This window comes from Acartia tonsa, chromosome 4, assembly GCF_053477335.1.
Source record: "Acartia tonsa isolate MP-2025a chromosome 4, ASM5347733v1, whole genome shotgun sequence".
NCBI lineage: Eukaryota > Metazoa > Arthropoda > Copepoda > Calanoida > Acartiidae > Acartia > Acartia tonsa.
In genome coordinates, this window is record NC_137263.1 from 1,022,889 (window position 1) to 1,038,941 (window position 16,053).

The 16,053-nt window shown below is 30.5% G+C and overlaps 1 protein-coding gene across 1 annotated transcript; it reads right to left on the reverse strand.

The window, feature by feature from the left end:
- Window positions 1–3,835: 3,835 nt before the first annotated feature.
- On the reverse strand, window positions 3,836–15,768 carry LOC145318131 (uncharacterized). The gene is made up of 5 exons (XM_080159480.1): window positions 15,753–15,768; window positions 4,998–5,102; window positions 4,610–4,745; window positions 4,257–4,320; window positions 3,836–3,952 (listed from the first exon to the last, which is right to left on the reverse strand). Exons 1-5 carry the CDS (start codon window positions 15,766–15,768, stop codon window positions 3,836–3,838), a joined length of 438 nt encoding a protein of 145 aa, XP_080015606.1.
- Between the last annotated feature and the right edge of the window lie 285 nt (window positions 15,769–16,053).

Sequence of the window (16,053 nt, forward strand, 5' to 3'; positions counted from 1 at the left end):
TGAGCTGGTGGAAGCTCAACAAAAGACCCACGCGAAGTATTATGTTGCTTTAACCTAAGAATAAATGGTTGGTTTTGATATTCGATCAGAATCATATAAGTATATTAAGTATTAAGGAAGGAAAATGTTTTTATAAAGTGTATTTATATCACAAGTGCATAAGTTAAGTATGGAAATATTTACAGGATAAGTGTTAAAATTATAAGTAGAGTAGGACAGAAATGTGCCCTAAGTCCCAAGCAGTGAATTGTGCTAAGTGTTAGAGTTCTAACATAAGGCCTGAGCTCAATTCATGCTAAGTACCAAGGGGCCTAAATTTAAACTACAATGCATGCCAAACAACTAAGTCATTACCTTTTAAGCCAGAAAGAGAAGTTGATGGTAGGAGAGTTAGTAAATAACTGAATAAATTCAAGAGGTACATGCTATAACATTAGCTCTGGACCAGGATTTTAGTGTTTGTCTGTGCAATTAAATATCTGTGTGTTAATATGTGACGTAAATCAGGCATGGTTGTAGGCATACATATATGTACTGGTTGTTTATATGATTACATTAACTATAAACATAATATCTTTAATAAACATATACTATTAGCAAATCACATACAGATTACCATGAATAGGCTTTCGTTACCCATATATGGTGTCATATAGGTAGAGACAGGCCTATGAATGCATAAATTGATACAAATAATGCCTTGGGCCTAGCTAAAGTAATTGTGTCTTGCCCCTGAGTGCTACTAGTTAATTGCAGGGCGCGTGTCAATCAAAGGTTCATAATATGATCTATATAGTGTTGATTTTATATCAAGCATAGATAGATAGTTGTGGATGCGAAGCATTTCTGTAAAAGTCTCATATGTACGTTCAAAGAATTTGAAAATTGAGGATCGCATCTCCAAAATTCTTATGCATATCGTTAGAACCGTTATGAACTCTAGTTTTTGTAAATATAAGAACGAATCCTGTGCTACGTATAGTTAGGGAGCTACTTGGTGAAATGTTCCTATTGCCTTAAAACTTAACTTGCGAGTAAATTATCAAATATCAAAGTATAAAAAGATTGAAAAAAAAAATTGCAAAACAAGTTTATTTTTTATTTTCAAACAATGAATTCAAGAAAAATTATAAAATTAACTAATTTATTAACAAACTAACAACAAACAAAGAAGTAATGAATAACTACAAATCATTTTTAAAGATTTGATCTCCATTTTTCTGTATTATGGCCTTTGCGCTTGTTGGTATAGAATGAATAAGCTTTTTGCACAAATCTTTGTCAGCATCAATTTCTTTCCAGGCGGAAATTATTTCCTTTTGTAGATCCTTAAGTGTATTTGTATTTTTAGATGCTATTCAGCTTTAATAATGGTCCATACATTTTCTATAGGCCAAAAATCTGCCATCTTTGGAGCTTGGATATCAGGATTGATCCTGGTTTTGAAGCTACACTTTACAGCATCCAATGCAACTTTACCTCGATGTATTGTAGCGCATCTCCATCTGGATAAAGCTTTTTAACGGCAGGTTTGGCCTTCTTTTTGTAAAGATTTGAATGACAAATAAATACAAATATTTAAAAAGCTTTAAAAATAGGTTTATTTTTTTTCAATATTTTTTTTAATTTTCTGGTTTACTCGCAATTCAAGTTTTAAAGCAATAGGAACATTTCACCACGTAGCTCCCTAACTAAAAGTAGCACAGGATCTGTTCTTATATTTCCAAAAACTAGAGTTCATAACGGTTCTAACGATATGCATAAGAATTTTCTACTATTAACACAAGCCGCGCAATTTCAATTTTAAAATGTCCGCATTTTTTTATGCACACCCTTTACCAGAATGATAATAATACACAAAATCCCCTTCTGTACATTATAATTAGTAGTTGAAAAGTTTAGACACTCAACTTAATAAACCAACCAATCAAATTTCAATTTAGGGACTAGTGAAACAGCCTAATATGTCGACCCTCCCGCCCTGAAATAAATTGGATGCTAGCACTAAAACAACCGTCAAATAAAAAAGCTTATATCATTGCCAAATGTATAAATCTGTATTGAAAAAATACAGTGTTAATAAAAGTATAACTACCATAGATACATTTGTTTGTCTGTCACATCTAATAAACATCAATTAAAATGATTTTTTTTTAAATTCTTTGCTTCTCCAACATATTTGCTTCAAAACCGATAAATGTCCATTGGATTAAAGAACTGCAGTTCTGAGCCATACTAAAAAATCATGTTCCAGTTTTCCGCAAATAAAAAAAACAAAACTAGTTTTGTTGTTTTTATAATTAATCTTATCATTTTCATTTTACTATACGCGGAAAGCAGTCTACAATATGATGCAATATATATAACTGTTCATGGTTTAGCAAAAATCTTTTATAATGATTTATAGAGAACAGGAGCAACCAGAAGGCAACCTTCAAAAGGTACATTATTTATATTTATATTCTGATTCTGTCTTACCAATAAATGTATGTCAGTCTGACTGTATTGCTCAATAAAATCAAATTTCTATAATAAAAATGTATTTTTTCTCTTCTGCTATTTAAAATGCAAGACCGTTTTTTTATGAAGATTTTTGTCTGACCATTGCTTATTTAATCTATAAATATTTGGTCAGTTGGTACTTCTCAAGAAAATATCCATTTTGATAGGGATTTGGTGTTTTTATCTTAGCTGTTATCAAAGATAGACTGCAAAAACTAGTGTTTAAAATGTTATCTTGGTAAAAGTCAACTAGGATTTGAAAAATTACATAATAATGTATTTCCTAAAGGTATCCACAAAAACTCCCAATTCAGGATCACAGGGATTATATGCAACCAGCCTAAAAATGCACACTCTAAAAATATTTTATTTACTAATAAAAGTTATCAAATTTGATTATTTGTCAACTCAGTAGGTAGTATATAATTAAACACTTCATTGTCGCCAAAGTCGTCTTTTAGATTTAAGTAAACATAATTCAGGTTTTAACTTGGATTAGACTTGTACTATGTAATAGTGTAATGGGATGCCAGAAATGTAAAAATGAAATCTTAACTGTTCCTTCAAGAAAAAAAAAGGGGCAATTCTTTCATTTACATAACTCGGAAGCTATTTAAGCATTCAAATACATGGTACTAGAATAATGAAAACTAAAAAAGTTAACTCAAAAACAAAATATAAATTTAACTCAGAAGCTATTGAAGATATTGTTTCTGGCATTCAAATACATGGTACTAGCCTAATCAAAACTAAAAAGGTTAACTCAAAATCAAAATATAGATTTCACATTTTATTCAGATATTACAAATTGTTTTGAGTATGTTTGAGTATGTTATATATTTCTTATATACTTTTAACAAGGTAAAAATGTATGTTTAACTGTTGTACCTGTGGAAAGCATGAATTTGTGTACATGAAGCTGAATAGCAGGGAGGTATTAGCCTACATGGTCCATTTGTATCCAAGCATCTCTCAATTCTGCAAAGTATTAGAATGTTTTTCTGTAAGGTGTTGTCAAAAAAGCTTACAGAAAATATAATTTTCAGCAAAGGATTTTTGCATAATTAATTTACAAGCACAAAAATCACATTTAAACTATCTATAATACAAAGTAGAATGATATCTGTCCGTCCGTCCGTCTGTCTCTTAAGATCTTGGTAACCACTGAACCGATCAGATTCGACTCTTCAGGGATTATACCCCATACCAACTTATTTTAAGATTTCCTATATATAATTGACAACTTTATTATTCAGCAGTTCTTAAAATCTTAATCTTCAGACAAAAAACCTTACTATATTATTTGATAAGATTGTGTTAATTAAATATGATTTTAACAGGAATATTTTCCAGTTAACCTGACAGGTTGTTGAAGAGTTTGAGGTGAATTAAGAATGACTCTCCATTTTCCCTCAGTATTCCTTAATCTTACTGGTTTCACTATTTCAACCTAAATGGCAAATTAATAGCTCTATACAGCTCTACTAAGTGAGATTTGTTAGTTAAATCTTTATAATGAACTTGTAATTTAGTCTTTCAAAGGCAAAGTTTTACAGAAAAAAATTTGGAAGTTTCTGTATTATCAGACACTAATTACATTCATTTGGTTAAAGAAATGCTAGAAGAGCCTTGCAGGAATAGTATCCCGTTGGATTAAAGAGAGGGGTCTAAAAATAATTTCAATGAAAATCTATATATATCGACTACATTAATAATATTCTTTTTTTTTTATAAATCTGTGTAATATAAAATACCTGAGAAGGACAAATTTGTCCAGGAGTGTTATCCCAGTGCTCAACACCAAATTTACTTCCATACCTAAACAAATTTTAGTTGCAAATTTTCCCACTAGGATGTGAACTTTATTAAAACTTTATTCATAAATTAACTGACAGAATGTTATTTACTTTTGTTTCAAATAAAGAATAGCTACTCACAGACAAGTATCAAGTAAAGAACAGCCATCCTACCTGCTTTAAGCATATTCAGGTATATAATAGTCACTATTGACATCATGCCAGTATGCCCATTTCTTATGAATAACAATATGATCATGTAAAGAATAGTTACTCACAGACAAGTATCAAGTAAAGAACAACCATCCTACCTGCTATAATCATATTCAGGTATATAATAGTCACTGTTAACCTCATGCCAGTATGCCCATTTCTTATGAATAATATGATCACTGATTAAGGCCATTTGAAGTGAAGTTGTGGGATATTGATCATCCTCTAAACATCCTAGATTTTGAAATTAGTGTTAGTGTTAAATATAAAATAAAAATTTGATTGATGAATACCCCCTCATGAAGTGGCCTTTTGGGGCCTAACCATACTCTTTTAATGAAAGTAACACTAACAGTATATCTGTGTGTCTGTACCAAAGGATCTCGCACATTTCCTTCCCCCCCCAAAAAAAAAAATATTCTTTAAACTAACCCCAAATGCAATCCCCCACCCCCTCAGGTGCCCTTAAAGGCCTCAAGTTAATACCTGGAAAATATGGAATAGATGCTAGACAGGCAGGTGGAGTACTGTCATTACATTTAGGTAAGGGTACAGATACTTTCCTCCAATAGTCATTACTTCCAATATTTCCTAAATAATACATGTATATAGTTATTATTATTATATATTAGGTAACGGTACAGATACTTTGCGCCAATAGTCATTATTTCCAATATTTCCTAAAAAATACAATATATATTAGGTAAGGGTACAGATACTTTGCGCCAATAGTCATTATTTCCAATATTTCTTAAATAAAACGTGTACATTGTTATTTCTATCTATAATTCTGTCCATCCATCTGTCTGTCTGAAGCTTAAGATCTCAGTAACCACTAAACCAATTGGGCTCTATTTCTCAGAAAATATATCTACAGGTCCTGCAGGGATTTAAGTTATTTTTGGAGGTTGGGTCCCCACCCCATACCCCCCTAAAAAGAAGAAGGTCTGAAAACCCCATCCACACCTTGGATAAAGCTATGATGAAAAGAAAACATTAACCCTACTATTAAAAAAAATATTGGGTTTTTAAAATTGTTTAAAATTTAAAGTTTCTGTGCTGTAAAAGGTGTCACAAAAATAGGTGTCAAACAAAAACCTACAGTTTCTCTGCTACACAAATTGTTGCAAATAAAGGTATTAATAAAAAAAATTTACAATTTTTCGTGTTATAAGTTGTCACAAATATAGGTATTAAATAAAAATTAAAAGTTTCCGTGTTGTGAAAGTTGTCGCTAATATAGGTATTAGATAAATATTAAGAGTTTTTGTGCTGAAAAAGTTGTCGCAAATATAAGTATTCAATACAAACTTACTATTTCTGTGATGTTAAAGTTGTCGCAAATATAGGTATTAAATAAAAATTAACAGTTTCCGTGTTGTAAGGGTTGTTGCTAATATAGGTCTTAAATTAAAATTAAGAGTTTTTGTGCTGCAAAAGTTGTCACAAGTATAGGTATTAAATAAAAACTTACAGTTTCTGTCATGTTAAAGTTGTCGCAAAAATGATAATAAATACTATGCAGATTATGACACACAGAACAACAATAAGGGGGGTAGACTTCCCTTCACTTCTTGGGCTAAGCAAAAACTTTTAGCCAATATTCTACATATATTCTTTAAATAATACAGAATAACGAATAAGTTATAGAATGACTACGCTATTTATAAAATACCTTTATTAATTATTTGAACATGGGGCAAGCTTCGTATTAGGGCTTCTGGAGTTCTAAACAAAATATAAAATTACAAGAAAAATCATTAAAAAAGATTAAATGACACTCAAAGCATAACTGACAGACAGACGGACAGAATATTGTATATGCTGTATGCAGAATGGTCATAGAAATCTTTACTAAAAATTTCAGCTTGTTATCTTAAATAGAAACAGAGAAAATCAAGTTTCCCCATTACAGTCATACAGACAGACGGACAAAGTGAGTTATAGAGTAAAGTTTTAAATAGATAGAACAATGCATAAATATTTTCATATATAACCACCTATAATTGAAAAATATATTTGTATAATTTCTCATAACCTTCAAGAAAAAAAAGATAGATAGGTAGGAAGATATATAAAATTGATATTCAATATATTTTTCAACAAAATCCCATCTTTCGAAAGTAAACCGTTTTCCCAGTATGGCTTAGCAACCAATTAAAACAAGTTTTCTGCCATACTAAAAAATCATGTAGAGTATCTCATTACATTTTTCCACGAATATTAAAATAAAATCATAAAATAAAAAACCGCTGAAAGCTGTCTATACAATACAATGCGATAAATATCTATTATCACCATACTTTGTTTTTAAGATGCCCATTTTAAACTCTTAAGGATCTTAAGGGATAAGACAATGAATGATAAATCATCATGATTAAACAAAATTTTACCTTCTTTAGATTTAAAGTGAACGTGTTTAAAATCATATAAAGAATGAGGGAGGGGGAAGGGGTTAAAATCAGTTTGCTAATAAAATAAAGGTTTTTTCCTATTTTTTTGTTGCTAACCTATGATATAGAAAATTAAGGGGTGGGGGGGGGGGGTGTTATAAGACACACTCCACTAATAAAAAAAATTAGATTGGGGGGAGGGGTTACTATGAACATTTACTGATTTTGCCTATTTTTTGTTTCTAACCTTGGATATAGATAATGCATTTGCATATATTGAATAAAAACATCATTTCTTCAACATTCATTTTATCACATTTTCAACCAGTTTTTTTCTCCTACCACAACTTCTTCAAAAGTATTTTAGTAGTAAGGTTTTTTTTGTCTGTAGCTTAAGATTTCAATAACCGATTAAGTTCTCCATTATAGAAAAGCTTCAAATAGGTCCCAATTAGATAATTAAATGTTTTTCAGTATGGCTTCCAAACTGATTAATACCTACAGGACTAGAATCGGTTCTTAGCCATACCGAAAAATCATGCATAGCATCATATTACAGACAATTTTCCACGAATACTAAAATAAAAATCATTATATTAATACCTGTTGCGTTAGCCCGGGCCTTCAGCCCCTCGGGGCTAACACAACTGATTTTAATCTTATAATTTTTCATTTTATAACCGCAGAAAGCTGTCTATCTATAAAGCTACATCGCTGTTATGGAAATATACCATTCTTGTTTGATTTCTTTGCTGAAATATTCCTATATTTTTTTGTTACATACATAGATTAATATTAGGAATAAGAATGAGGTAGCTTATTCTGCCCTATTTGGACTGAAAAAGTATTTAATTAAAATTGTTTTATTATATACAAAATAACCATAAGCCAGCTTTATGAGTATTCTAAATTATATATATATTTCGTTACGACATAAATTTGAAATACTTTTAAGAAGGAAAAGTAGGGTTGGGGACATTGGACAGTAATACACTGGTACCCAAAGTTTTATAACCAAGTTGTTTTAATCGTATGCTCAAAACTCTGGTTATTTTTATTGAATGCTAATACTAGAAGTATCCTTTAAACTAATAATTTTAGTTTACATAATGGGTAATTTTGTCTATTATTTTCAGTGATGCAAATGCCAAATTTTATTATTAAATAAACTTATAATTATTAGAATAGTGTTACATTATCATGGTAGCTTCCCCTCTCTCCATAAAGTAATCTATGGTTAATAAGAAAAAATAAATTTATGATCATGACAAAATTTTGATATTTTCATTTTCTCTCCTCAAATAATGGAATATCAAAAAGGTTTTGTAATTTGGTTATATGGTCTTTTAAGGTAAAGCAGTAGTTGTAAAGCTCTAACCCTGCGGATGTATTCGAAGCATTTCTAACCTAACCTATCTTAAGACTTTATATATATGTTAAAATGAAATCTATCAATATAAAAAATTGCAAAATATATTATGTCATTTGGCAATAAACGAGCAATTTTTAAAAATGAAATTTAAAAGTTTAAATTATTTGCCTATTTTAATTATTTCTATAATTAAAGCAAAAGTTTTCTCTCAATTTGGTCGGTCATTCGTCCGTTAACCCTTTTCGTTGATCCTTTCGATTTCAAATATTACATGATAGTTCCTATAACAGTTAAGTACGATTGAGAAAGCGTAGCAACTATATAATCATTATCAGAAAATCCATACGTCTGTTTAACATATGCTGATTTGAATTTTATTAATAACAACTTTTGTATGGTATAATCATCCTATTCATTTTGTAATAATTATTTCTAGAACAACAAGGTATAATATTAAATGCGAGGCATCTCTATAGAAGCTCTAAAAATAAAAGTATGTCCAGTATTTACGCAATTTGTAGAGTTTATGTACAATTTTGTTTAGACTTACAATTTAATGCTTATTAATTTCTGACATGATTTTTTTCCCCTCTGATTCTAGAGCTTTGGTTTTATGGATATTGTTATCCTTGTATCTGGCTCTCACTTTTCGTTAATAAAAGTTGAGATGTTAAGCTCTTTTTTTTAACTCTACAAAATTTAGATTTTATTAATTGAGAAATTATTAAGACATTTCGATTTTATATTTTCATTGCCTATTTTTTTCTTATTTATGAAATCATTGTAACTGGACAAAGTGTCTCAAAAATCAGCCATGTGACGTCATAAAAATGAGGGAGATGACAGGAGAAGTGGGAAAGAAAACCCCTAAAAAAGAGATGGATAATCCCTCATTTTTTATTACGTCACATAGCTGATTTTTTAGAAACTTTGTCCAGTAACAAAACATTAAATTTTTTTTTCTTAACATATTTTTTTGTGAATTAAAAGTACCAAATCTTCTTGTTATTCTAATTTTACGGTTTTCCATTTTTTTTTAACTTTTAAAACTTTAACAGATTTTAGTTGTATACCTAAAATACCAAAAGGACTACATGTTTTTCATCAAGTAAATAAAAATATATCCGTCCCACCAGCTTATAAAAGAGCTTGGGGTTAAATATAAAGTATGAATATCAATATATTCTAAACCAGGGATCTAAAGGGATAAGACAATGGCCGATAAATTGATGTACACCCACAATGATGATCACCCATTCTGTAGAAATTGAAAGGGTTGGACAATCAACCAATCAATATGGTTACAAAAGTTGTTAAGCCAACGAATAACAAAACATAATAAACTTTTGGGGACTAGTGTAATAAACATTCCAATGTCCCCTCCCTCCTTGATTCTAAACCATCACCCCATTACTTTGCTTTAAAATTGTACAAAGCTAACCACTGCACCAATAAGGTTCTCCATTAAAGAGATGCTGGGTTAAGTTTTAAAAAGACTTTAGAAAACAGTTATAAACCACTCCAGGACCTATGAGAATCTACATTGTAAAGGAGAACCATATCGGTTCAGCGGTTAGGGAGATCCTACGCTACAGACCTTACTACAAAGGATATATATTATGATATTTTTGTAAACTTTTAGCCCATTGTGGATAGTAAGCTTTATAGTATGTATATAAGAAAAGTAAATATCTTACTTTGTCTAAAAACACTCCTCCATAAAACTTTTTTCAATATCTTTTTAGAATACTTTCTCTCTCTCTCTCTCTTTATCTCTTTCATTCTATCTCACTCTCTATTTCATTCTCTCTCTCTCTTTCTCTCCATCTATTTTTAACATTTTCTATTTATCACCTTTTATAAATATCTACTGCCCAAGTATTCTACCTATCTAAAAATTATACTTTATGTATGTATCTATCTATCTATCTATCTATCTATCTATCTATCTATCTATCTATCTATCTATCTATCTATCTATCTATTTATCTATCTATCTATCTATCTATCTATCTATCTATCTATCTATCTATCTATCTATCTATCTATCTATTTATCTATCTATCTATCTATCTATCTATCTATCTATCTATCTATCTATCCATCTATCTATCTATCTATCTATCTATCTATCTATCTATCTATCTATCTATCTATCTATCTATCTATCTATCTATCTATCTATCTATCTATCTATCTATCTATCTATCTATCTATCTATCTATCTATCTATCTATCTATCTATCTATCTATCTACCTATCTATCTATATATCTATACTACAAAGTAGAACAATGTCTGTCCGTCTGTCTGTCCGTCTGTCCGTCTCTTAAGATCTCGGTAACAACTGAACCGATCGGATTCTTCTCTTCAGGGAATATACCCACTGTTCCTGGGGGGTGGGACACCCCCAACCCCCCCAAAAACAAAAAAACATTTTTTTTGCTGAATATTTCCTTGGTCAAAGCCCCTAGAGGCAAGGGGCGAAGCCGCTAGTATATATATATATATAACTATCCATCTATCTATCTCTAATTCCCACTAATACCAGCAAAAATATAAAATTGGCAAAAACATTGAAACCACATTTGCGACCAAGAATATTGGGGATAAGGTTAATTCTTTTTAAAAAGTAACAGGATGTCTGTTTGTCTTTCTGTGTGTCTGTATGTTAAGATCTCGCTACCAGCTGGGCCGACATGATTTTCCTTTACAGTTAAGCTTCTTATAACTAAGTTTAAATAAGACTAGAGACTGAAAGGATATTGAACAGAAAATTATACTGGTACCAAGGACGTCCAAGCTTTTTTATTTGGGGGGGGAGGGGGAATTAAGATTTAAAGTTCATATTGGGAGGGGGGTTAATCTTTATATCATAGAAGCAAGGACGTCCAAGCCTTTTCAATTTGGGGGGGGGGGTTAAAAAGTAAAAATAAAAATTTTGGAGGGTTAGCACCCCACCCCTTTAACACGTCCCCGACTGGTACCCAAGGTTAAATAAAAACGTTCTTTCACTCGTTGGCTTAAAACTTTAGGTCATTAGGCTAAAACTTGATTTGTTGGTTTAAACTAGCAGTTTCTAAACTTTTCAACCAATAACTTAAACCTACAGCATTTCTGGGGATTTATATCAGTTATCATCTTGAAGGGGGAGGATTACTTTATCTTGCATTAACATTTCCCTGTATATCCCTTAGAATTTTCCTATACTCTAAAAATCAAGAATAATTTTCTAAAACATGAGAAATAAAGAGATTTAAACAGGGAGGGAGGGGATATTAGACTGTTGATTACACTGGTACCCAAAGTTTTATAACCGCGTTATCTTGTTCGATGGATCAAACACCCCAAGAGAAAAATCGCCTCTAGAAAAAATGACCAACCCAAACCCCAATTTTTAAACTATGATTGAAAAAGGATTTTGACTTCCCATCCCCATTACTCTCCTAAAGGCCTCTAGGATAGCCACTAGTATATTACAAAAGTAAACTTTTTTATGAGTATTTTATTAAACTTTCTAATATATCCATATATCTATCTATCTATCTATCTATCTATCTATCTATCTATCTATCTATCTATCTATCTATCTATCTATCTATCTATCTATCTATCTATCTATCTATCTATCTATCTATCTATCTATCTATCTATCTATCTATCTATCTATCTATCTATCTATCTATCTATCTATCTATCTATCTATCTATCTATCTATCTATCTATCTATCTATCTATCTATCTATCTATTTATTTATCTATCTATCTATCTATCTATCTACCTATCTATCTATCTATCTATCTATCTATCTATCTATCTATCTATCTATCTATCTATCTATCTATCTATCTATCTATCTATCTATCTATCTATCTATCTATCTATCTATCTATCTATCTATCTATCTATCTATCTATCTATCTATTTATTTATCTATCTATCTATCTATCTATCTACCTATCTATCTATCTATCTATCTATCTATCTATCTATCTATCTATCTATCTATCTATCTATCTATCTATCTATCTATCTATCTATCTATCTATCTAGCTATCTAGCTATCTAGCTATCTAGCTATCTAGCTATCTATCTATCCATCTATCAATCAATCTATCTATCTATCTATCCATCCATCTATCAATCAATTTATCTATCTATTATATCTATCGATTTATTTTTCAACTTTCAAATGAAACTCCTTGTTACAGATGAGTGGATTATAGGGTTTCCATCTATCTATCTATATTTTCAACTTTGTAATAAAACTCCTTGCTACAGGTAAATAGATAAAAGGGCTTCTATCTATCCATCTATCTATTTATCTATTTTTTTAGCCTTTTAATGAAACTCCTTGTTACAGGTAAATAGATTAAAGGGTTTCTATCTATCTATCTATTATCTATATATTTTTCAACTTTCTATTAAAACTCCTTGGTTACAGGTAAGTGGATTAAAGGGTTTCTACAATGTACATTGTAAAGGGTGAGTCAAAAAAAATTCTCGAAACAGTGAGATTAAAATTGGTTTGAAGAAAAGGATGTCAACGTGTCATAATGTGCCATAGAGGAGATGTTCAACTTTATGAAAGCTATAAAAAAAAAATTCCCTAATGCTTAAAAATATATTTTTAACTAATATACTATATTAATAACTAATAGGTCCAACAGTGAGGTCTTTAGCTACAAACATACAAAGGGACATCCTCCTTTTTTATATTTTCAATACTAATGCTTCATAATTCTTCAAAATTAATTTGTAACTTTTTTAGACTCATCCAGTAGTTAGATATTAAATGTGTACGTGTCTGTTTGTGTGTGTATGTGTGTGTGTGTAATTGTATGTGTATGTATGTGTGTGTGTGTGTGTCTGTGTATAAAAACCACACAGAAAAGTATGTGGTGTGAATATGTCATATGGAGAGATTGAGTTTAGTCTTTTCATGTGTGTGTGAGCGTGGGTGTTAGGGGTGTGCACATCATTTATATTGGAGATGGTAAACTCCCCCCCCCCCCCCCTATAAAGTGGTTGTTTATTACGCTACGCCTCAAAATCTTATAGTAACGTTTTCTTATTCGTTGGCTCAACAACTTTAGGGACTTTTATTGAATTTTAATTGGTTAGTTCATTAAGTTAAATGTCGAAATGTTTCAACCATTAATTGTATTCTACATAAAGCGTAATTGGGAATGTACATGATTTTTCGGCTATTGTCTTATCCCTTTAGATCTCTGCGGTGTTAAGGGCATGCACAGAGTTTTTAGGGGGGTATATTCTATGGGTATATCTTAGTTTTTTCATTATGGCTTTTTATCCGATCAATACCAGCTAGATGAGCATCGAATTACAGACATTTTTCCACTAATATTAAAATAAAAATCATAAAATTCATCACCAGTTTTAACAAAACTGGTTTGAAAATTATATTTTTCATTATCCGTGGAAAGTTGTCTATAATACGATATGATTAATAACTTTTAACCCCCTTTCTTATATGAATCTTAAGGGATAAGACAATGGACGATAAATTGATATACATCCCTAATGATGATAAACAAAGCTATTCTGTAGATTAAACTCATTGGTTGAAATATTTGGATATTTCTTTAAAATTTGAAAACAACCAATCAAAATTCAATAAAAATGTCCAATGTTTTTGAGCAAATGAATAAGATAATGCGGTTATAAAATTACTTTACAGTCCCTTCCTGAATTTTTAATAGCGCAGCTGCTATTCAAGATGGACGGCTGTAATTTTTTGAAAAGATATCCTTACAAATAAGAATTCGGTTCGTAATTTACTTTGTCCGTCGGTCTGTCAGTCATACTAAAAATATAGATATTAGAAAAGATTTTAAAAAAAGGTTTCGTGATGTTTTTCTCTAATATATTTATATTCTTAACTTTAAAAAATGCTCTTCAAATATCCATCGATTACTTTTTTTGTGCTTCGCTACTTATGGATTTTGTCATCCTTGTTTTTGGTTCCGCTTTGACTTTAACTTTATATATAAAGGAAGTGCTATTGTCAAATATTTATAATCTTTAATTTTGATCACATAAAGATGCTGTCAAACTTTTGTGCTTTTATCATATGACAAAGCCCAAATTGTGTTAAAATTGTGTCGAAAATGATCCGCGTGACGTAATAAAATGATGGAGAAGTATGAAAGAAAATGAGGGAGAAGTGGGAAAGAAACCCCCTAAAAAAGAGATGGATAATCCCTCATTTGTATTACATCACATGGATCATTTTCGACACAATTTTAACACAATTTGGGCTTTGTCTTATTATATTAACTAAAATTATTGTCAAAAAGGGAAAATTAATAGAATATTTATTTATCGTATTGTATTTAAGACAGCTTTCCGCGGATTTAGTTTGCCACAAAGGTTCGAAGGTCTAAGCTTACAAAACTGGTATTGATTTTATATTTTTTTGTTTGTTTAAATATTCATAAAAATGTCTGTAATACGAGGCTTTACATGCTTACGCCTCACTCGATTTTGGTAAATTTTAGGCAAAACCTTTACATTTTAAAAATTAATTAAATTACTAAATCCATACTCCTGTCCTATAGGAAATAGCTATAAAATCTTGATAGTAATGGTCCCTTTCTCTTAATCGATATATTATCACTTGGATGTTGCTCCAGATTTTCATATAAGCTCTGATAAAGTAACACTCACAGCTGGCTAAAACAACGTTACTCCTCATCCAACCCTATAACTGCATAAACTAACAAACTGACCAATACATATGTTCCATTTCAGGAACCTAAATTGGCGTCAAATTTTCCCCTGTCTATATATTCACATATATTCTATATCTATTCTAAATATTTAATAAAATTAGGAAATAGCTACAAAATCTTGATAGAAATGGTCCCTTTCTCTTAATGGATATATTATGACTTGGATGTTGCACCAGATTTTCATGTGCTCTGATAAAGTAATACTCACAGCTGGCTAAAACAAAGATACCCCCCATCCAACCTTATCCTCTCCCCTACTACTGGATAAAGCAACTGACCATCAAATACGATCCATATCAGCAAGCTAAATTGACGTCAAATTTTCCCCTGTTAATATATCCACATACATCCTATATCTATTCTAAACATTTAATAAAATTAGGAAATAGTTACTAAATCTTGATAGTAATGGTCCCTTTCATTTTTACAACATTGAACACAAAACTGCACGCGATCCCAAAGTGGTTATGAATAAATTAAATTTCTCATTCGTTAGCTAAAAGATTACTTTTGTTAAAACTAGCAGTGTCCAAACTTTTCAACCAATAACAAAGGGGGTAATTTTGTTTGTCATAATTTGGGAATGTATACTGTATAATATACATCAATATATCTAATACACTATTATCCCTATCTTAATGAAATTTTAATTTGCGAATATACTCTATAACTACAGTATGTCCGTATGTACGTCCAACTGTCCCTGACGTCCAACACTTACCTGCTATAACCGTCATCTTTGCTACTAATCTCCTCCACAAAGTGTAGATTTCTTCGATCGTTGCTATTTTCCTAAATTTAAATTATCCACGTATAAAAGTAACAGAATCTCTGTGTGTATGTACTATGTACCAAAGAATCTCGCTAACCTCTAAACCGATATGGTTCTTTTTTACAGTGTAGCTTCTCATAGGTCCTGGAAAGGTTTATTACTATAATTGATGTACAAACCGACCGAAAATAAAAATAAAAATTTTTATTAGGAATCAATTTAAAATTAGATGTTTTATTAAAGTTAAATA

Bases quoted from the DNA above. Each gene is read 5' to 3' on its own strand.
- LOC145318131 (XM_080159480.1), bottom strand. The intron at 4,321-4,609 runs GTAGGATGGTTG...AAATTTGTTTAG, and splicing joins CCTGAATATGATTATAGCAG to GTATGGAAGTAAATTTGGTG. The intron at 3,953-4,256 runs GTATTTTATATT...TTTGCCATTTAG, and splicing joins GACAAATTTGTCCTTCTCAG to GTTGAAATAGTGAAACCAGT.